This window comes from Meleagris gallopavo, chromosome 11, assembly GCF_000146605.3.
Source record: "Meleagris gallopavo isolate NT-WF06-2002-E0010 breed Aviagen turkey brand Nicholas breeding stock chromosome 11, Turkey_5.1, whole genome shotgun sequence".
Taxonomy (NCBI): Eukaryota; Metazoa; Chordata; class Aves; order Galliformes; family Phasianidae; genus Meleagris; species Meleagris gallopavo.
Window position 1 is genome coordinate 19407226 of NC_015021.2, and position 21916 is coordinate 19429141.

A 21916-nucleotide genomic window follows, 5' to 3' on the forward strand; every position below is an offset into this window, starting at 1 on the left:
CCTCCAAACCCCCCTGCCACATGCAGGGCCGCCAGCCTCCCCATTTAATACTACACCAGGCTGCCCAGGGCCCCATCCAACCTGGCCTTGAACACCTCCAGGGATGAGGCATCCAAAGATGTTCCAGCACTTCAACATTCTCTCTGTAAAGATCTTCCCTCCCAACTTAAAACCATTTCCCCTTGTCCTGCAGTTATCTACCCTTTCAAAGAGTTGGTTCCCCCTCCTGTTTGTAGGCTCCCTTTAGGTACTGAAAAGGCTGCAAATGAGGTCACCCCACAGCCTTCTTTTCTCCAGGCTGAACAAGCCCAGCTCCCTCAGCCTGTCTTCATAGGGGAGGTGCTCCAGTCCCCATTCCTTACAATATGTTCAGGTTCAGTTTTCCTGACTTAGAAATGGCCTTTTCTGAAGCTTCACCTGAAACGCTGTAGACGATCTAAAATACTTCCTTGGAATTGCAAGTAACCCATCCCCAAGTAACGTGGTGGAGACCAGAGCTGGGGAGGATGGAGCAGTGTGGGATGTGCTGTGTTCTCACATCTGCATTCCCTTGTCCTGTGCTGAGCACTGCATTTCCGCAGAGCTCATGTGGGGCAGTCACATTAATGGGAGAAGCAGCCCCTTGCCACTGACGTCCCAGCCTGGGCTGTAGGACAGGTGTGCTGTGTGCAGAGAAATTGTTCAGCCCTGCAATCACTTTTGCCTCTGATACTGCGGCTTCTCCGCTAACCAGTCTGGCTGTGCTGTGCTTCTACCTGCAAGCCGAGCCCGTGGCACTGGGCACTGCTCCCTGTGCCTGCACTTCTTGTTCTCTGCTGCTCCAGAGGCATTCACAAATCCAGTGGAATGTCGTCTGTGATCACTGCTGGGGGAGGAGGAGTAAATGTTCACAGAGGGCTCAGAAAGGGCGCTGCAGGGACAGGCACTGTGCACTCGTTGCAAAGCCACACACCCCAAATGTTCGTGTTATTTCTGTGCTCTGAGCTCGGTCTTCGCTCTTTATTTTGCAGTATGGAATGGGAAGTAGCACCAAAGCCTCTTTCACCCCCTTTGTGGACACCAGAGTGTATCAGACCTCACCTACCGATGAAGATGAAGATGAGGATGAAGAGTCATCTGCTACTGGTAGGAGGCAATGTGACCATTTGTGAAGCCTGAATAACTCCCTTGAACCTCTCAGATTTCACTTACTCTTGTGTTTGTACCCTTGTGCTTTCCAATTTCCATCCAATTCCTTCTCTCCATCACCAGTGAAATACCCCCAGAAAGAGAGAAGACAAGGAATAGCAGAAGTCCACCCATCCCTGCCTGCCTGGGCACCTGGGAGAGTTGTTCCTGGCAGAGCCAGGAGGTGGCAATCACTGCAAAAAGCTTACAGTTGCTTAGAACTCATTGAAAATAGATGCATGTGGACAGGGTTAGGGTTGGTCATCCCTGTGGGCAGTGCTGGAGGTCTGGAGATGTTGCCTCTTACCGCTTCAGCGTTGCTTGTTGCTTCCAACCCATGAGAAAATACTGATGTTATCTCTCAAAACTTGCAGCTTGTAACAGAGTGATGACATCCCTTTCAAAGAAAAAAAAAAAAAAAAAGAGCAAGAATTTGCTTCCAATCACACCTCACTGTGCTGTTGTTTCTTTGTAAGCACTGTTCACCAGCGAGCTGCTCAGACAGGAGCAGGCCAAGCTGAACGAAGCCAGGAAGATCTCCGTGGTGAACGTGAACCCCACCAACATCCGTCCCCACAGTGACACCCCAGAGATAAGGAAGTATAAGAAGCGCTTCAACTCGGAGATACTGTGTGCTGCTCTGTGGGGTGAGCTCCTGGTCACAGCTCTGTCAGCTGAGACCCTTTGGTATAAGAGTGATGCTTCTTGTCTATGGGAACGCTGCCCTTAGTTACGATTGTCTCTTAGAGATAGCAAAGAATGAGCTTGGGATGTAATCCTCTGGTGGGCAGCAGCCGTGGCTCCTTGTGCCCATTGGTTTCTCCGTTTCAGGTGTAAATCTGCTGGTGGGCACAGAAAATGGCCTGATGCTGCTGGACCGAAGTGGGCAAGGGAAGGTCTACAACCTAATCAACAGACGGCGGTTCCAGCAGATGGACGTACTCGAGGGCTTGAATGTCCTCGTGACAATATCAGGTACACCTCTCACCCCATCTCTGAGCTTCTGGTTCCAAATGTGGGAAATGAGAATGTGGAAATTAGTGTGGGAATCCTACCGAGGATGGTTGGTTGGTCATCAAATCTGGGAAGCTTTTGAGCTGTGTCATTATTTCTGTAAAACTTTTCAATTCCATTGTGAAAAGAGCTTTACTTTTATCTTCCTTGAGGGAAAATAAACACTGGAATCTCAGGGTTTCCCATGCAAACCCAGCAAGGCTGTGCACAGAGAGCTGGAGCTTGGGGCCATTCCTGGGGCTGCATGCTGCTCTGTTACCTCTCGCTGCCTCTTTGCCAACAGGAAAGAAGAACAAGCTGCGAGTATATTATCTCTCCTGGCTGAGAAACAGGATTTTACACAACGACCCCGAAGTAGAGAAGAAGCAGGGCTGGATCACGGTTGGGGATCTGGAAGGCTGCATCCACTACAAAGTTGGTGAGTGGCTGGGGCCACTGTGCTGCATGGAGGAATTTGTAGTGCCCAATACAGCCATGAAATGAGCAGCTGGGAGGGTAAACAGTGAGAAGAGGCTGTGTGCCCATAGCTCTGAGCCTGGGGAGGGTGATGCTCACTGGACTGCCCCGGGCTCCTTGCCTGCTCCACAGTACTGGGAGTGCCTCCGTCACAGCCTGTGTGATAAAATGCCTTGGTAAACATCTTCCAGTTTGTCACATCGATGGTGTGCTGCGTAAGTTACAAGCAAAAGATAGTTGGAGTCTTTGGGGATTTTTATTCTGTAGTCCTAGATCTGATCTGATGATTTTTCTTGAAAGTATGGGTAGACAACAGCCAGAGATAATTTTTCTGTTCATCTGTATGTATTAGGTGGATGCTACTACATGGAAATCAACAGAGATAAGCTTAGCAGCTGTTTTTAGGGATAAACTGTGCCATCTTGAAGCAAAAAATAATGTTTTAAACATCTTTTATTTTAATTTTAGTGAAATACGAAAGAATCAAGTTCCTGGTGATTGCCTTAAAGAATGCTGTAGAGATCTATGCTTGGGCTCCTAAACCATATCACAAGTTTATGGCATTTAAGGTATGTGTGCCTTGTCACCAGAATATGCTCTGTAATGGTAAATACACGAGTTTTCTGTACTGTGTGGAGGAGGAAAGTGCTTTGCTTATAGTCCAGCTCCTCAGACAGCGCATCGTCTTTGAGGGCCAATGAAGATAAGCGCCCGCAGGGTTTCCTTTCAGTCTTACTATGCAGTGCCAGGGCTTTCAGACCTCAAGGACACAAACAGAACCACTCCTCAGAAGCATTACCATCACTGTACTTGCCCTGGCAGAAATGTTATGAAGCCCATGGCTGCAGAGATGTGATATGTGCTACTTATGGCTGCCAGTGAAGCATTAATATCGCTTATCCTGGGAGGCTTCATTGCAGAAGTTGTAGGAAGCTCACCAAATGTCCTTTAATAAAGCAGAGTTGAGGTTTTAGGGGATTTTTTTTTAACCTTGTTTGCTTGCTTTAGCCACGGAGAGTGAAATCAGGCTGGTGTTATTTTCCATTTTTATTTTGCAAAGTGCTCTCCCCTTCTGCAGTGTGGATTCTGTATCAAGAAATTGCAGGAGAGTGACCCTCTGTTTTTCTCTTCCTTTTCATCTACTCCAGTTTCCTTCAGTGAGACCTTTCTCCTACATAACCTGCCAGAGGCTGTGCTGTACTTAGTACTTTAAAGCACTTTTCGTTCTAAGCTCTGTGCAGCAGCAAGTCACAAGGGGCAGTGCCTTCTAGAGACTTTCATGCTGAGTAATCTCATTTTGAATCCTTCCAGAAGAAATGGGCTTATTTGGTATTAGGTCACATTTGCTTTCTCTGAACAAAAGCCAGAATAAATGGGCTGGGTGACGTGAAGAGCTCAGCAGCATTAGTGGAGCTTGGGATCTGTGGGCTTAGTGGGGATGCTGCCCAGCACTCTGGTGCTGCTCTTCCCATCTGGCTGCTGAGAATCCTCACCTTGTCTTGTAGGCACGGATCTGTTCAGGCAGTTGGAAATACAGCTCACTGATTTTCTTGTTGGGACGCAGAGAGGTACTTGCACAGGGAGCAAGGGCTGGCCTTGAGGAAAAGATCTGTGCCTGACAGGGTGAGCACCTGTGTGCTGGGAAGGCTGGAGTGAGTGGGTGCTTCCCTCTGAGGCATATGACTGAGGAACAGCATGAGGAACGGAAATAATGACACGCTTAATAGGAAGCACGTTCAAACAAATGCAGTTTCAAAACCGTATCAGGTTGCTGCCATGGGGTTTGTTATTTCTTCTGTGGTGCTCACTAAAAGGGTTATAAAAGTCTTTTGCAGATCTCCAGCACAAACCGCTGCTTGTCGATCTCACGGTAGAAGAGGGTCAGAGACTCAAGGTTATCTTTGGCTCACACACTGGTTTCCATGTGATTGATGTAGATTCTGGGAACTCTTACGATATCTATATACCATCTCACGTGAGTACACGGGGGAGCACTGCTCGGAGAGGGGAATATTTCCTCCCTAGAGCTACCTGTAAAACTCTGGGCTTATTTGCCTAATTCGACTTTGATTCATCAGTCAGCAGTTGCTGATGAGTGTTACTGCCAGGTGTCAATCTTTGGGTGTACGTGTTGTGATCTCTGTGTAATTGCTGACCCTGCTCATCCTTGATGTGTAAGACAGCTTTGGCAGTAGTGTAAACATGGCAGTTTATTCCCCTTCAAGCTTATCTCTAAAAGCCAATGCCTCTTTGTGGAATGGAATGTGGGTTTTGTTGTTAGTGTGGTTTTGGGTTTTGTTTCTCTAAGGCTTTGCTCCCTTCCCCTTACCACTTCTTCCATTCAATGTAATTCTGACTTGTAGGGCGTTTATTTTAACTGCAGATTCAGGGCAATATTACTCCTCATGCCATTGTCATCCTGCCTAAAACAGACGGGATGGAGATGCTTGTGTGCTACGAGGATGAAGGTGTTTATGTGAACACCTACGGACGGATAACTAAAGATGTGGTGCTCCAGTGGGGAGAAATGCCTACTTCTGTGGGTAGGTCAACCCTTCCTCTTCGCCTTCGTAAAGTAGAAATGACATAAGGTGCAGACTCGAGCATGCTGGTTATTTGGGATTTTGTTTATCAAGGGAAATTTCTCTCAGCCAGGTAAGAGATGTAGTTGCTGAATGTCTGTAGTTTGGTTCTGCACAGTAAAAGCAAATGACTTTTTGAAGGTACTAACTGTGCTTTATCCCAAGTAACATTGGTGGGTACTGCGTGACTGGAGTTAGTGCCAGATGGGAGCTGGGAGAGCCTGGGTTGCTCAGCCCCATGGCCTGTGCAGGTGGGTCACTGTTCCAGCTCCTCACCTGCAGAAAGCGGAACTGATTTGTATTCTTTTCAAATGCAGCGACTTCTGGATTAAAACTGCTATGTTAAGGCTATTCAGCAGAGCTCTGTAATTCACCTGCAAAGACTTTGAATTCCTGCCCATCGTGTAGTATTGAGCTCAGCACACATGGTAACACCTACCAAACGTTTTGTTTCGACAGCCTACATTCATTCCAATCAAATAATGGGCTGGGGAGAGAAAGCTATTGAAATTCGGTCAGTGGAGACAGGACATTTGGACGGAGTATTTATGCACAAGCGAGCTCAAAGATTAAAGTTTCTATGTGAAAGAAATGATAAGGTAAGTCCACTGCAAAATTTGTATCCGTGCTTTAAGGTAAAACCGATCAGTTTTAGACTTGAAGTCTAGTTTGTCTTGGGGTTAATAAGTAATTAAGCTCAAGGTCTTGTTTAATAAACGGTGCCCATAAATCCCATCCCGGTTATTTTTCTTCAGTGGATGAAGATCTCAGCCTGTGGTGGGAAGGTCAACAAATGCCTCTTCTACTTCAAACTGATGTCCCCATGGGCTTAGCTTGAATTGCTCTCAAATGTTGCATCTGACCATTAACAGTTGAGGCCACCAAATAAGCTCTGCAAAAGTGGAGAAATGGTAGTGCTAAGGTTCTGTAATAACCCTAATTTGAACGGACGTATAGAAACATTATGATGTATTTTCAGTTCAGATGCAGTTTTGTGATCGTAAAGTGTTTTCTCCATGGACCCCCATCTTTTCTTATAGACAGCACTGATAAATGCTGTTCTGCAGGGGCAGCAGAGCCGCGTGGTAAAGGCACTTGCATCATAAAATTGTATGGCTGCATGGGTGACCCCTGCCTTGGGTGTTGCTGAAGTGTAAAGGTGCACAGGGAATGAGGGAAGGAGAATTGTCTGGAGGAAAAGGAAAGTTTTCATGGCAGGGATAGTGGAAATCTGTTTTCAGCCCTGATGTCTGCTGCCAGTATTTCCTGTGGCACGGGGTTTCACCAAGATAAATCAAGACCATGCAGTAGGGAATTGTTTTGTGAGGAGCACAGGCACAAAACACATGCAGACACTGATTGCTCTGTCGCCAGAGTAGGGTTTAATAACGTGCAATAAATAGGATTGGAGGCTGCAATTGCTTTATTTAGTTGGCCTGCCTGTTCAATGGTTTTAAATTAGGACCTGTGGAAGCGTTCCCTTAAATATTTGCACACGATGATTTATTTTTTAAGACTTCTGCTGTGATCCAACAATGGTGGACACAGAGGCACATTCTTTATAGAGAGGCACAATACCTCTCTGTGCCTTGAATGTATTGAAGGAAAGTTTGGGTTTTCCCCAGTTCAGCGTTCGGAAGTCGCTGAAATGATATAAAAAACTTTTGCAAAGAAAAGCATTTCGATCTGAGGCAGTTCACCACTGTGCTGAGTGTTGACCCAAATGGTTAACGTTTAGCAAGATATAAATCACTGAAAGCAGTCGTATTAATGTTGCATAATAAGTAATGCTGTGGCAGTAATGTGATAGAGGTGGTATTTGTACACTATTCCAAACCCTGCTCTCTGCAGTGGTGACAGCAATGGAGGTGTTGTTACACGCTCACTACGAAGTGGTTGGGATTTGAGCTGTGGTGCATGGGCTCACAGGGCTGGATCCTTCCTGGGCTGTGTTGCTCCCACTTTGAGCCACTTCCCCAGGCTGAGCTCTGTGCCTCCATCAGCTCCAGCAGCCTTTCTGCCCAGACTGCTACACCCAACGTAGCACCATGACCAGCGGGCAGTGAGGTTTAGGCAGAGGAAACCCCACAACCGTGGCTTCCCTTGTCCACGAGAGTTCATAAATTATTTCTGATCGTCATAAAAATCATCAATATTCCCTGAGTTTTTTCCCCCTGTCCCCAAACAGGTATTTTTCGCGTCGGTCAGATCCGGAGGAAGCAGCCAAGTATTTTTCATGACCCTCAACAGAAACTCCATGATGAACTGGTAACAGAAGAGCCCTTGGCACTTACCTTCGTGGCATTATTTCTAATTTAAAGGACATTAAACACGTGGACTAACACTGTAGAGGCAGATGCGGAGGGCCCTGAGGATCACCGCTCCCCACGCTCCCCTGCCGCCCTGGGGAGGGCTCAGCACGCACCCCGCGCGTGGCTTGGGATAGGGAAACCACCTCTGGAGGTCTCCCCATTACGCTGTGTTATAGTGGGTTATGAGGTTTTTTCTTTTCTTTCTTTCTTCTTTTTTTGTTCTGTTTTGTTTTGGGTTTTTTGTTCGTTTTTGTTTTTTTCTTCCCAGCTTTTCTTTGTCCCCTACTTTGTAAGAACGGGGAAAGAAACCGTGTCAAAAAGTCTGTTTTTAATTCTGTCTGCCTGCTAGCATCAAATATATAGTATGTTGTAAAGTTACCAATTAAATCTGGTGAGAGACAGCACAATAAATGTACCTTTTATCTTTGTGATGAAGGCCATAACCGTATAGCTGGGTAATTTTAGAAATCTTTTGCCTTCACCAACATTTACATGTTGCTTTTGGCAGCAACGGCTTAACAGATTTTTAAAGAAGAGAAAAATAATAGGTTTTTTTCCCCTCTTTTGGGAAATGGATTTTAAATGGCTAAACTACTAGCCTTAGACTAATAAAAATCAGCTACCATTTTTGTCAAGTCTGTCCATCCATATTTCTATATGGATCTTCACATGATGCTGTGTCGTGATAGGGACAGCGGTGCCGTTTGATGCCGGCGGGAGAGGGCTGGGATGGAGGGGGCTGGGGGGCCTTGGGCACCCATCCCACGGAGGGGCAGCCGGCCTGGGGACGGGCACAGAGCGAGCCGCCCGCTGTGCTGCTGATCGGGCTTGTAAAGAGCTTAACAATATATATGTGTGTGGTTCCTTCGGCCAAGGGTCTGAATCTATACTCGTTTTCTGCCCCCTCCCACCCCCCGTGCTCCCTACGAATTACCCAACATACAGTGAAAGACGACATCTGTGCCGAAATGTGTGTGTGTTTAGTTGGGGTTGAATCGTGTCCTTATAAACTCTGCTCAGTTGATTTACGTTTCAGTGCGTATCTGGGGTTTTCTTTCTCAGTAGCTGCAAGCATGGCCGCTGTGGTATTGGGGTGTCGCATAACAAGGTCTGTGTTGCTGGTTTTAACCTACCTCGTTTTGTTTGGGTTTTTTTTCGTTTTTCTTTTCGTTTTGTTCCGTTGTTTTGCTGTTGATCACAGCACTGTTACCTCCAGCGACATATAGAGAGCTTAACTGGCAATCTTGGTGTACTCAGTAACGATGGCTTTATTAAAAAATGATTAAATCAACAGGACTTGGTCAAACTCGAATCTTTATCCAGGGCGAAAGCGTTGCTCACCAGGGATGGGATGGGGTGGGATGGGATGCTCTGCCCACGCCGGTACCCACGTGGATAGGGCACTGCCCCACTGCCCCTGTTTCCCCGCAGCACAGCACGGTGACAGCCCTCAAACCGAACCCATCACCGATTGCCACCCACTCTGTGTATTTCCACTGGGGTTGCTACCTGAAACCGGAGCCTTTTATCAAGTTATGTTGCAGGCGGATCACTCCTTCATTTCATGTTGTTCCCCTCTCGATGTGACTGGTTCAGAATACGCAGCTTTAAATGATTTTTTTTTTCAGTTGTGGGGTGTTGGGGTGCGGCGATGAAATAAAAGACAATTGTTGCGTATGAACACAAGGCACTTTGTGAATGTGTTATTTAAAACCACGGCCACGCAAACCGATCAGAAGAAACCAAGAGGAACAACTCGGTCCCTGCCCTCACCCCACTTCATTACTTAACCACCACCGATCACGCTGCCCCCACCTTCCCCAGTCCAGGGCTCAGGACCAGCCCTAACCTGTGCCAGGCAGCACAGCCCCATCCAGACCCCATAATAACCCCACGGAAAGACATCTGGGGTCACCGGGAGCCACATACGTGCTCCAATTGCCCTGGGTGCAGCACAGCCCTGGGTGCTGCTGGAAACCAGCTGCCCTGCAAACACCCCTCCTGCCCTTGTTTTGGGGGATGTAAATGGCCTTCCTTGCCATGCACACCCCGCTGGGCATCCTGAAGGCTTTTCCTCACCCCGAGCAGGGATGTGGGAGGGGGCTCAGCTCGAGGGGCGGACGCAGAGGCTGGGGCTGCATGAACGCAGTGAACCCTTTACCTCAAGTTAAAGTTTTACTCTGAGCCCAGCACAGCGATGAGCAGCCTTTGCCTCTCTATTTCTCCCTGTATGGAAAGCACCCTCGGTGCCCATGCGGAGGCTCCTGATGGACAGCACCGTGACTCACCGAAACCCATTGGAAGGCAGCAGCACCTGTTGGCATGTGGGGTTCCAACCCGGGCCATGCAGGGTTTCAGCACAGAGCCGAGCAGTACCAGTTCAGACCAGATCCACAGCACCGTGCAAAGTCCAAGACCCGCGGGACACAGCATCAGCCATCACAGCAAGTGGGGCTGTCTGCTCACACCGCCACGGGCTGCTGGGGGACAGTGGGGTAACGGTGGTGCTCGGGGTCATTTGGCTGCACGGCGTCTGTGTGTCTGCATACAGCATTCCCTGAGCGCCCCGAATGCCCGCACGTGGTGTGTGCAGGCGCTGCAGTGAGGGCTGCAGCTACGTGCATACAGACACCTGGATGCATCTGCATCTGTATACGTTTGCTGTTCACAAATACCTTTTAAAGCAACTGCCAAGTGGTGTATAAATAAAAGACGTACTCATTCCTAGCATCTTTGTTCCATGTGCTGGAAAGGTTTCTTCTTGCTAAAATTCAGCAAGTTTTGTGATACAGTGGATAAACCCAATACAGAAGCCAGCACGGGCGCTGAGCTCCTCAGTGTGGCTGCGTTCCCTGCTCCCCAACATGGCACAGTGCCGTATAACAGCCCAAACTCAGTTGACCACCGCACTGCCCACGTTCCTTCTCTGCCCTCAGAGTCCCTGTTCTTCTATTTGTCCCCCCCCAAAATGCATGGGTTGGCTCTGAGCTGAGAACTGCCAGGAGGACGGGTTTCTCATTAACTCCGGAGGTGATATAGTCCCATCTCCTGCAGCACGGCCACTTCTGCTGCCCCTGGTGTCCCTTCTGCAAGAGTGGGAGCAGCTCAGCACGGTGTCCGGAGGAGTGGGGATGGATGGGAAAAGCAAAATGCAGGCGGAGAAGGTAACTGCTGATGGTGGTGGGCACTGGGATTTGGAGGGAGAACAGCACCCAGGGTTGGTGGTTGCTGCACGCCATCACTGCAATCAGCAAAAATACCCCTCTTAATTCACTGCTCTGCGATGTCTATGTACAAAACCAGAGCAAAGGGGTCGGGGGGTTATTTTTTAAGATCTTTGTCACCTCAGAGGGTAATTTCAAGCGTGGCAGAGTGAAAAAAGTACTCTCACCAGCACTGCTGAAAGCCAGCAGCTTGGTGTGTCCTCCCAGCTGCACTGAGGGGTGCTGCTGGGACACTGCAGGGGCATGGGTCTGTCCCAGGGCTGCGTTCTTCCCGGCTGGGGCTGAGGCTGTGCTCTGCTCCCTCCCAGCACCTCACAGGAACGTTGGTCCTCTCCGTCTTCACCGCGGTGCTGGGCTTCTTCCAGTACGGCTACAGCCTGGGTGTCATCAACGCCCCGCAGAAGGTACGTGCCCAGCAGGGTCCTGGGGAGGAAAATCCCCGCAGCAGAGCCCAGGGGTGGCTGTGGCTCTGAGCTGATGGCATTTTCCTCTTTGCCTGCTGCAGGTGATAGAAGCGCACTACGGGCGCGTGCTGGGTGCCATCCCCATGGTGAGGCACACCATCAACACCTCCACGGACAATGATGCTTCTATCACCGTCACCATCCCAGGCACAGAGGCATGGGGCAGCTCCCAGGGGACGCTCCCACCCTCAGCTGGCTTTGAGGACCCCGCCGTGTCCCCTCACATCCTCACCATGTACTGGTCCCTCTCTGTCTCCATGTTTGCTGTTGGAGGCATGATCTCCTCCTTCACCGTGGGCTGGATCGGCGACCGGCTGGGGAGGTGAGCAGCTGCCTCTGGCTCCAGTTGAGCAAAAGGCATCACCCAACCCGAATTGTCACTGCATGCCCGCTATAAGTCTCTGCTTTGTGCTCTAAAAAATTGAGGTTTTCAGCATAATTTTGTTGGGCAGATCTCAGTGGGGTTTGAGGGCTGGGAGGGACCAGATTCGTTTCCTTCGGTATTTACAGCTTTACGCAGAGCCTGGAGATGGAATTTAGCACCTGCCCTCCTGCTCCCATGCGCTCTCCAGGCATGTGAGTCCCCACTCTCCAACTCCTCTCCATGAATTTCAAATTCATAGAAGCACATAATCGTTAAGCACATAATATAAGGATCTTCAAGTCCAAACATAGTACACTGCGTTAGTACAGTGTAAGCCTTTATGTCTGAATTTTCTCCGAAACATTCTTCTTTCTTGCAGAAATACCACTTGTGCTATTTTGTCTAATTCAGTTAAAAAACATCAGACCTCCAAAACAGTGCTCCAAACATCCCAGAGGTCTGGCTTTTTAAAATCCTAAATTATAGATTGGGTGTTTTATTTCAGTGCTCAGCCTTCAAACAAGAAGCCAGTGAGCAACCCTTACAGACACTCCAATCCCATCCTTTTCATGCCAAAAAAGAGAGGGCATTTCAGCAGCGTTTGCCACCTGTTACAACCCCTGGTTTCCCTGCACCCCACTGATATTTCTGCTGCCCCGCAGGGTGAAAGCCATGCTGGTGGTCAATGTCCTCTCCATCGCTGGCAACCTCCTCATGGGGCTGGCCAAGCTGGGGCCCTCACACATCCTCATCATCGCTGGGCGGGCGATCACTGGGCTGTACTGCGGTGAGTGCCAGCGGGGCGGGCGCAGGGACCAGGAGGGTTTCTCAATTTCTGCAATATTTAGGGGTTTTTTTAGTTCATAAAAGGTTTCTCCCCCATGCTCCTACTTCTCAATCCAGGATCTTCTGCACGGTATTTGGGTCAGCTCCATCATTAAATCAATTATGCTAGAAGGGAGCTGGATCCTCCTCGTGGGCAGTGCCTCAGACTTCAGGCTCAGTCTTGGTGGTGACTGTCCCATGAGTGTGCTGTTAATTGTACTGTTTAACAGGTTTCCAAGACAGCAGGCTATCTACACCCAGACTGCAGATAGTACAGCAGTGCTGTGGGTAGTGAGGAAAAGATAGCAGGCAGATAATATGGAATTACATTGGAATTAGCTTAGAAATACAGTTTGTTATCGCTGTTACTGCTGTGCTCTGATGGGTCAAGGAAAGCCTGAAGAAAGCTCTTTGCTCTGTGATAACTGCTCCCAGCAGAGCTCTGCTCCGTGCTGGGCTGTGCGTGTGCATGTGCACCTGAACAGCCCTGCAAGGAATTGGGCTGGATGGATTGGATTGCAAGGGATTGGATGGATGAGATGTGGGATATGGAGTGTGTGATATGAGATGTGGGATACGGGATGTGTGATATGAGATGTGGGATATGGAGTGTGTGATATGAGATGTGGGATGTGGGGTGTGTGATATGAGATGTGGGATATGGGGTGTGGGATGGAGGATGCAGGATGCTGCATGCGGTACATGAAATGACAGACGCAGGATGTTGGATGTGGGATTTGGGCTCCATCCTCCTTTCTAGTTTGGGGAGAGGTCTCTGCTGCTCACAGAGGGGTGATGCTCATGTGCTCTGTGCAGGGCTCTCCTCCGGCCTCGTGCCCATGTATGTGAGTGAGGTCTCTCCCACTGCCCTCCGAGGAGCACTGGGGACGCTGCACCAGCTGGCCATCGTCACAGGCATCCTCATCAGCCAGGTACAAAGGGAAAGCCACAGAACCAGAGAGAGCATGACAGATATCAGGGGATACATGGTGGAAACTTAGAGAAATTTTTCACATTCCATTCCAAAACTGAAGGAGAATTTGCCTGAATGGGATTAAACTCCAGCCCTGAGTCAGAGGTGTGAAACATCCCAAGGTCTTCTGCCCACCCATGTGAGATTTTGGTAGACATCTGGTCAGAGTCAGACTGGATGCTGAGCATGAGATACTCACTATCTAAGGATAGTTCTGTCAGAGGGGTAGGGAGCAGGGAGCACTATGCACTGTGTTGGGTGTCCTCACCATGTGACAGACTGGCACATCCATGAGTTCATCCTATGTGACATAGCCAAAAGACTGCATCTTCTTACTCCTGAAAAAAATAAAATAAAAATGGGGGAAAAACGTGGCAAGTCCTGCTTGTTGTGCTGCGGTTACGAAAACGCTTTGCAAATAGTGCAAAGAAAAATGCTGCCCACGCATCATTTGGAAATCTCTCACTGCTTTCCAACATGCTCCATAATTCCAGGTCCTGGGTCTGGACTTTCTCCTTGGCAACGACGAGCTGTGGCCGCTGCTGCTCGGGCTCTCCGGGGTGGCTGCTCTGCTGCAGTTCTTCCTGCTGTTGCTGTGCCCCGAGAGCCCCCGCTATCTCTACATCAAGCTGGGGAAAGTGGAGGAGGCCAAAAAAAGTAAGAGAAATTCTGGGTTCACCTGACTGTTCTTACACCACCCATAGTGTTACCGGTCAGTGTACCTCCGTTTTGGCCAGAGAAGGCTCCTTCGCCGATCGTCTACTATAAAAGAATTCTGAACTTTCTCTTAAGGTTTGAAAAGGCTCAGAGGAAACTGTGACCCGATGAAAGAGATTGCTGAGATGGAGAAGGAAAAGCAAGAAGCTGCGAGTGAAAAGAGAGTGTCCATCGGGCAGCTGTTCAGCTCCTCCAAGTACCGGCAGGCTGTGATCGTGGCACTGATGGTTCAGATATCGCAGCAGTTCTCAGGCATCAACGCGGTGAGACTCCCAAAAATGTTAAAGAAACCCTCACTGTCCTGCTGTCCTTCACTTCCACAAGATAGGAACTGCCTTATGCTTTGAGAGAAGGGAGACATTGGAGTCGTTTCAATATAATAATACCCAAAAAGCTCTTCAAACCTCAGTCCTATCACCGTATTTGTTTCCAACAGGCAGTGCTGGCAATCCAATTTTGGAGATTAAACATGGGTGGAGGAGAACTTTCAAAAGTGAAAATGTAATAGTTCAAGGGGGAAATTTAGATGGGATTTTTAACTCCCTCAGGTTCTTTCAAAAGGTTTGGCTTTAATTATTACAATAAATAATTTAAAAGTTAAAAGATTAATCACAATTAAATAACTTCGAATGCCAGGCAAGCAGGATAAATCTTTCCTTCAAGAGAACAGACAGTTACAGCAGCCCTGTTACCTAATCCTTCATCCTACTGCATTTTGATAGATCTTTTACTACTCTACAAACATTTTCGAGAGAGCCGGTGTTGGCCAACCAGTTTATGCAACCATTGGCGTTGGAGTGGTGAACACAGTCTTCACAGTTATCTCCGTAAGTAAATATGTCTGCCCTAGATTCCCAAAATGAGATTTGATTTTGAAACTTGACTTCATGCTGGAGCTGGGGCTGGGGGTCATGGTTTTGCAGAGCTGCTCATGCGTACCTCAGGGGAGAATCCTTCCCTGGGCATCCCCTCCTCTGGAAAATCCTTGCTGTCAGACAGCACTGCCTCAGTGCCTTGCGAGTGACAGCTGACAGCTGATCTTGTTCAGGGAAGCTCAGCTAGATCAGCATTGAGCCCCAAACAACAGTTACATTTGAGACTGTGATTCCATAGGTCCAATCTGCCCCAGGAGCAGGCAGCTCATAAGCTCCTTCTTATCTTTGGTCTTTCAGATTTTTCTCTGCATGCACACAGTGCCTGCATGATCAATATCCAAAGGCTACTTCATAGCAATAAACAAACAGAGCACTTTTCCTCCTCAGATCTATGCAAAGCTCTGCAGCAATAAAAGGGTGGTTCCAGCTTCCCCAGCCTTCCCATCCTTGTCTATCTCTTGGGAGCATTAATTCAATTCTAATCAGCAGACTTTTTTTTTTTTTTAATGTTATTATTACTATAAGAAGAGCGGGAAATGCCAAGGATGACCACCTTCCTCATATCTTTGGAGCACATTAGGGAGTAAAGGACTTTTACCCACAAGGAAGCGGGACTAGATGCAATAGAGAAATACAGGTCTTAGCCCATCCTATGGAGATAGGAGGCCTTGGGGTGAAATTTCTTTAGAGAAAGTCCATTGCAGTTCCCGTGCAGAGGGAAAGCCATGAGTGTTCATTGTGAAACGAGGCACAGAGGCTGTGCCACTGGAGGAGGTCTGCCTCCGGGTCAGATGGTCTCCTGCAATTCCAAGCTACCCTGGGGACGTTTGCTCTCTTGGCCATCAACACTTAAAGAGTTACACACACCTGTCAATGAATGACAGCCCCTGACTAAAAGGCAAAATAACTGACAGACAGGCAGATCTTGGCAAGGGAAGAGGAGGCGGAGGCTCTGCAACTCCACGAGTCAGTAGGGTGACCTGTCTCCAGAACAGAGCCCATCTCCTGGAAGTGTAAATCATTGGCCGTAATTACAGGAAAAGGAGATGTCTGAGGTTGAGCAAAAGGCCACAAGTGTCCTTTAAAGTGGAAGGGAAGAAAAGGCAGCTTCAGAGGCTGATGTAAGGTATCTCAAGGCAAGTCATGTTTGTGGCCATCTGGAGCTACCTCCATCTCCTTGTTGGGTGAAGCCGTTGGTACAGATACAGATGGCAGAAGCTGGATGAGATGACCAGAGTCCAAGAAGTGCTGAAGGATCAAGTTGAGAGTTGTGGCTATCAGCTAAGCAGGAATCTGGGAGCTGCCAGGGCAAAACTTCTGACTCCAGCTGCCACACAGGCAAGGTGCAGTGGTCTCTCGACCACGTGAGCTAAAAGAGCAGGAGTGAGGTGCGGTGGTGGTAACGAGCTGTTTGCTGCTAACAGACCTGATTGACCCTCCTAAGAGCAGCACTGCTAGGGACTGATCATACATGCATTCCTGCAGGTCTTCCTGGTGGAGAAGGCAGGCAGGCGCTCGCTGTTCCTGGCTGGTCTGATGGGCATGTTGATCAGCGCTGTGGCCATGACGGTTGGACTTGCACTCCTGGTAAGGCTTCATCTTCACTTTTTCTCTGTAATTTGCAAACAAGAAGAGAAAGCATTCCTCGAGATGAAAGCTCTGTTTGTTCATCTTCATCTCATAGAGGTTTGGAAAATATTTGTTCCCAGAAGGGACAAAATGGCAATAGCTGGAGCTGTTTTTTGTCATGTAGCACCTGGGGACATTGCACCCTTTGCGTTCTGCATGTGCAGCCCCTACTTGTCTGAATAAAGAGTGATTTCTGAAAAAGAAACTTAATTAATTAACAATAATTAATGAGAACCGTGCTGAAACCCTAACACCGAGTGCATCCTCTTGCAGAGCCAGTTCGCCTGGATGAGTTACGTCAGCATGATCGCCATCTTCCTCTTCGTTATATTCTTTGAAGTTGGGCCTGGGCCCATCCCCTGGTTCATTGTAGCTGAGCTGTTCAGCCAAGGCCCGCGCCCCGCCGCCATCGCCGTTGCCGGCTTCTGCAACTGGGCCTGCAACTTCATCGTGGGGATGTGCTTCCAGTACATCGCGGTAAGAAACCTCCCTAAAACAGCACCAACGTGAGGCGGGTGAGGTCCCCAAGGCAGAATAGGGGATGTGCACGCGTCCCCCGGATCTCCGAGGCTATGCAGGCAGGGGTGACGACAAGCCATGCTGTGGTCTGACGGCTGTGCCATGCTCTCATTGCCCACTGCAGGATCTGTGCGGACCGTATGTGTTCGTTGTCTTCGCCGTCCTCCTTCTGGTCTTCTTCCTGTTTGCGTACCTCAAAGTACCCGAGACGAAGGGGAAGTCATTTGAGGAGATCGCAGCTGCATTCCGCCGCAAGAAGCTCCCGGCCAAATCCGTGACAGAGCTGGAAGACCTGCGTGGTGGCGAGGAGGCGTAGGGGCATGGCCACACACACGAAGGAGGGATGCAGAAGGAAACGTTAGGCAAAAGTCTCATTTCACAAACACCTTGCAGGTGCCGGCACAGGAGGACACATCAACTGCGGGACTTCACAGCGCTGCCTGCACCATCCAGCCACAGGTGCCAAGTTGGCACTTTGCTCTGAAACTGTTGGCACAGCTGAGCTGCAGGAAGAGCCAAGGAAAGAATGGGAGGAATACCGTACATGTGTGCCTCTGTGTCCCACTGCATTGTGGCAGGATGATCTTACTAGCAGGCAAAGCATTAAATTTAACAGGGTCATCACTCAGCTGGAACGATGGAAAAAGGGGTTGGGTGATGCTGAAGCCTCATACCTTCAGCTCTTCTTCTCATGCTTGCTGCCTCCTCCTGCTGAGTGATCTGAAGCCTTGAGAAAATACCTGCTAGTGCAGCTGTGTTAGCAGCACACCGCACAGATCACAGATCCACAAAATGGTTTGGGTTGGAAGGGACCATAACGTCCATCCAGTCCCATAGGCAGGGATACCTCCCATTAGATCAGGTTCAAAGCCCCATCCAATCCGGCCTGGAATGCCTTCAGAGATGGAGCATCCACAGCTTCTTGGGGCAGCCTGTGCCAGGGCCTCATCACCAGATGGAGTCTTACAGGAGCAGAGGGGACATTCACCTCCTTTTCCCTGCCAGTCACACTTCTTTTGATGCAGCCCAGGGTACAGTTGACTTTCTGAGCTATTAGTGCAGATTGACAGCTCATAGTCATCCTTTCTTCATCCACTCAAGTATTTTTCTTCAAGGCTGCCTTCCATTCAGTCATTACCCAGCCTGTATTCATGCTTGGGATTGCCCTGAGCCAGGTAGAGGACCTTGCTTGTTGAACTTTAAGAGGTTTGCATGTGCTCACCTCTCAAGCCTGTCCAGCATTTTTCAGTGTTTCTCAGAGAAACTAAGAAACTCTGTCTGGGTTGATACGTGTGGTTGCAGACTATCTCTCTTCTCTTTCCTTGTAGGAAGCTGTTCCTCTCTGTTTAATCTCTCCCATGGTGTGACCATTGCCAGGTCGCCTCCCCCCACTGCCCTCTGTCTTTTTGTACAGTGCTTAGATCAACTGTAACAATTAATGATTACTTGAACTTTTAAGATTTGTATATTCCTTGCTGTGAAACAAGGCCTTCTAACAAGTTTCTCAGGATAGATACCCACTATTTATTTAGGAAGAAACATCAGTGCTGCTCACAGGGACCTCACAGTGATGACAAGTACTGCAGTGGCTGTGATGGGAATGTTCATGCTCCCCTCTTTGGGCCTGAACTTCCTTCTCATGCAGACTTTACAAATTTTTGGCTCTTTCCAAGCGACTGGAAGTGCAGGCACGAGGTTCACCAGGACCAGCATTGGCCCCATGTGTTCAGTGGAGAAGGAGATTTCACCATTTCCTGGAATGCCTGCAATAACAGCAATGTTATCTGTGTCTGTTACATAAAGGTGACCATGAACAACATCTGCAGCGTGTGCTGGCTTGTGCTGTTGTCTCTCCCCTCTGTACATCTCAGACACACGTCCATCTCCAGACAGGAGGGATTTTTTCCAGTAGGGCACATTTGCTCTGTGGGTGGCAGCTGCAGAACGTCTCTGGTGGCATCCAGCTGAGCTTCGTGCAGATGCCTGAGGAGCATCAGTCAGTGGCTCTTTCAGGAAGGACTGCGTTCAAAATGAATAACGCAGCGGTGAGGTATCATTTGTTTAGCAACACAATGAGCCAGGCAGCCTTTGTTTTCCTCTGTGTTACCAAATAAATGACAACTAAAAGCCTGAATTGCTGGTTGTAATGTAGCACATACATCAGTTTAACAAAGCCCACGCTGCCATAGGTGTATTTCTGAACCCAAGAGCCACTTGGGTAATATGAGTGTAAAAATGGTTACCAGCAGAAAGATATCTTCCCCCTGTGTGCTTTTCCACAGCCTGTTGTCAGCACACTGGGACTCCTGAGAGCTAACGGGTTCTCCCTTTGCTTGGTCAGAGCTGAGTTGAGCCTTTGTGCTTTTTAATATTATTCTTTCATCTGCATCATCCCCTACAGATGGTATTTTGCTTATCCTGGGATGTTTCCAATCAATTCTGCTACATGGAGAGGATGGCAGAGCTGGGAGCTGCACAGTACTTTGGCAATTCCTGTCCTCGCCATGCTGCTGGTAGGGATGGAGCTGATATGCCGGGCTGAGCTATCGCAGTGTACTTTTACCGAGCATGGGGATGCAGGAAAGGGTCACAAGGGTTGGTCAGATCTGCAGATATGTTTACGTCTGCCCTGTGCCATCAGGCTGGCAATTAGCACGTTATCTGCCTTTGTCACACGTGATTTCCAGCTGAAACTTGTTCTTATGACACAGCTTGTTCAATCATTATTTTTATCTCTGTGTTACAGTTTTGTTAAGTTGCTAATCATTAAGATTTAAAAGACCGAGTCATACTTATTAGCTAAATGGTCGTTGCACTTTAGTTAACATGCAAAATATGTTCCTGTACCATGGTTAGCTAATAACGCAATATAATTAATAGCCCCTGAGAAAGCATCTTGTCAGCAAGAGCTTCGACAGTGTTTTCCTAACATGCTGAGATGACAGCCATTAAGACTTTTCTGTTATGTCAGATAAATGGCGAACAATATCTAGTTTCCCACACTCTAGGCGTAATTTCAAAATTAGTTTGACTTTCCTAATCCAATAAGCTCGGGACATTTGACTCCATTAACACTTTTCACACTCATTTATCACTGATTTTTCTGCCTCGCTTCAACTTGTTTTTCATCATGGAGAAGAGGTGCCCTCCCTCTCCTGACCCAAACAGCTGATGAGGATGGAGCTGAAGCACTGCACACGCAGGGACCAACGCTGTAGGGTCTGATGGTGCTCTGTGTCCTTATCTTCCACTGAAACCCACAGGGGTTGAGGAATTGCAAGGCAGGACAGCAGATCCGGGGTCAGAAGCAGGGCTCCCCGTGGGGCACATGTACTGGTATTTGCGTGGCATCAGCCTGGGAGGAGCGAATAGCAGTTGCAATGCACATCTCCTCCTCCTGGTGCAAGTTCCAGCTGGTTCCAGCTGGCTCAGTGTCCCTGGCACTGTCACACTGCTTGCCTCATACCTGCAGTGTGCGCCCAGGGTAAATCTGCCAGCAGGGCACATACCTTGCCCAGTCACATCCACACAGCCAGGCAGAGCACACGAGTCCAGAGCGACCAGGGAGCAAGAAGAGGCAGCGTGATGGGAGCTGAAAGCATACCAGGACACACAGCCCCTAATCATTGCAGGGACATCCCAGAATCCCGTTCTCAACGCCACCACAAACACTGGATGAGCTGCTGGTGCTGAGCTCAGTCTTGGGAGAAGCAGGGGGTGGATGGCAGCGTTCAAGCAGTGCCTGGAGCAGTGTGCAATGCCTACAGCAAGGGCACAGCAAAGGCTCTTTCATCTGGTTCAGGCTGTATGCAGGAACACCGAGGGTCTGCTGAGCCCAGTGTTGTCCTGTGGGGGGGATCGATGTGCCAGGCGAGCAATGCCTGCCGTGTTGCGTTGAGTTTGCTGGCAACAAGGCTGTGTGTTTGCCCCAGAGCTGGCTGAAATATATGTGGCTGAAGCTGGGCTTTAATGAGGTGCTTCAGGGCACTTCTTCAGTGTATGAACGAGTCGTATCTGCTCTCTGCTATTTTAAACCTTCCAAAAGCTCTCTGACACTGCTTACTTCTGCTGCATGACTGATATAAAGATTGAGAAGGAGAGCTGAAGATCGATAATGCACTGAGCCTGCTCAAAAGAAGAGACATAATCCAGGTGTGCAGTGCTCTGAGCACACCTGCAAAAATAGAAATACATGTAAAGATGAGAGGCCCTGATGGTTACAAACATGCCTTGAAACCAAACTGCTGTTGTTGTACACCAGTACTGCCAAGAAACACACTTCAGAAAATAAATGCTGATCCGGACACAGTGATGCCTGCAAGCAATGACTGATGCATCTGATTTTCAGGTTTTTTAATGAATTTCTGATAAAGGCTGATGGAATATTTGTGTCTAAAAAAGAGATATCAGCCATCTACAGCTGCACCTCAGCAAAAAGCTGTGGGTTAGTATAGGAGATCACTCGGGGCACACCCAATTCATCTCTTAATTGTACAAAATGAACCAAGTTCACAACCTGACACTCAAAAAAAGAACCATCATTCAGCTTGGCTCCATCCTGCCGCAGCGTGCACTCAGAAGAGCTGGTAGCTCTCTGTACTTCATCGTAAGGCAAGATGCCCTAGAGCACGTGCAACTCATCGCACACGTGTCGGCAACCAAACAGTGCACATGCATGCACGAACACGTAACGGTGCGACCCAGGCACCGCTTATCAGCCGGCACAGAACGGCGCAGCCGGCAGCCTCTGCCCACGGCACTCCGCGCCGCGGCGGCCGCGCCGTGCTCCGAGCCC

General features: G+C 48.8%; 2 protein-coding genes across 4 annotated transcripts in view; both read left to right on the forward strand.

Annotated features, from left to right (window-relative positions):
* Window positions 1-8827, forward strand: part of TNIK (TRAF2 and NCK interacting kinase) — a 116527-nt gene extending 107700 nt beyond the window's left edge. For all 3 annotated transcript variants that reach the window (XM_031554996.1, XM_031554997.1, XM_031554995.1), the window contains exons 22-30: window positions 1011-1125; window positions 1644-1814; window positions 1999-2142; window positions 2465-2599; window positions 3106-3206; window positions 4463-4612; window positions 5021-5180; window positions 5679-5818; window positions 7408-8827. In XM_031554996.1, coding sequence (XP_031410856.1) covers window positions 1011-1125; window positions 1644-1814; window positions 1999-2142; window positions 2465-2599; window positions 3106-3206; window positions 4463-4612; window positions 5021-5180; window positions 5679-5818; window positions 7408-7491 — 1200 coding nt within the window. In that variant the 3' untranslated portion in view covers window positions 7492-8827. The remainder of the gene's footprint in view (window positions 1-1010; window positions 1126-1643; window positions 1815-1998; window positions 2143-2464; window positions 2600-3105; window positions 3207-4462; window positions 4613-5020; window positions 5181-5678; window positions 5819-7407) is intronic.
* A 1748-nt stretch (window positions 8828-10575) lies between these two features.
* On the forward strand, window positions 10576-17988 carry SLC2A2 (solute carrier family 2 member 2). Its single transcript, XM_010716927.3, has 11 exons — window positions 10576-10695; window positions 11064-11159; window positions 11261-11541; window positions 12246-12370; window positions 13225-13340; window positions 13876-14038; window positions 14174-14361; window positions 14821-14925; window positions 16459-16560; window positions 16876-17079; window positions 17246-17988. The coding sequence occupies exons 1-11, from the start codon at window positions 10663-10665 to the stop codon at window positions 17435-17437; spliced, it is 1605 nt and encodes a 534-aa protein (XP_010715229.1). The 5' UTR covers window positions 10576-10662; the 3' UTR covers window positions 17438-17988.
* The last annotated feature ends 3928 nt before the right edge of the window (window positions 17989-21916 follow it).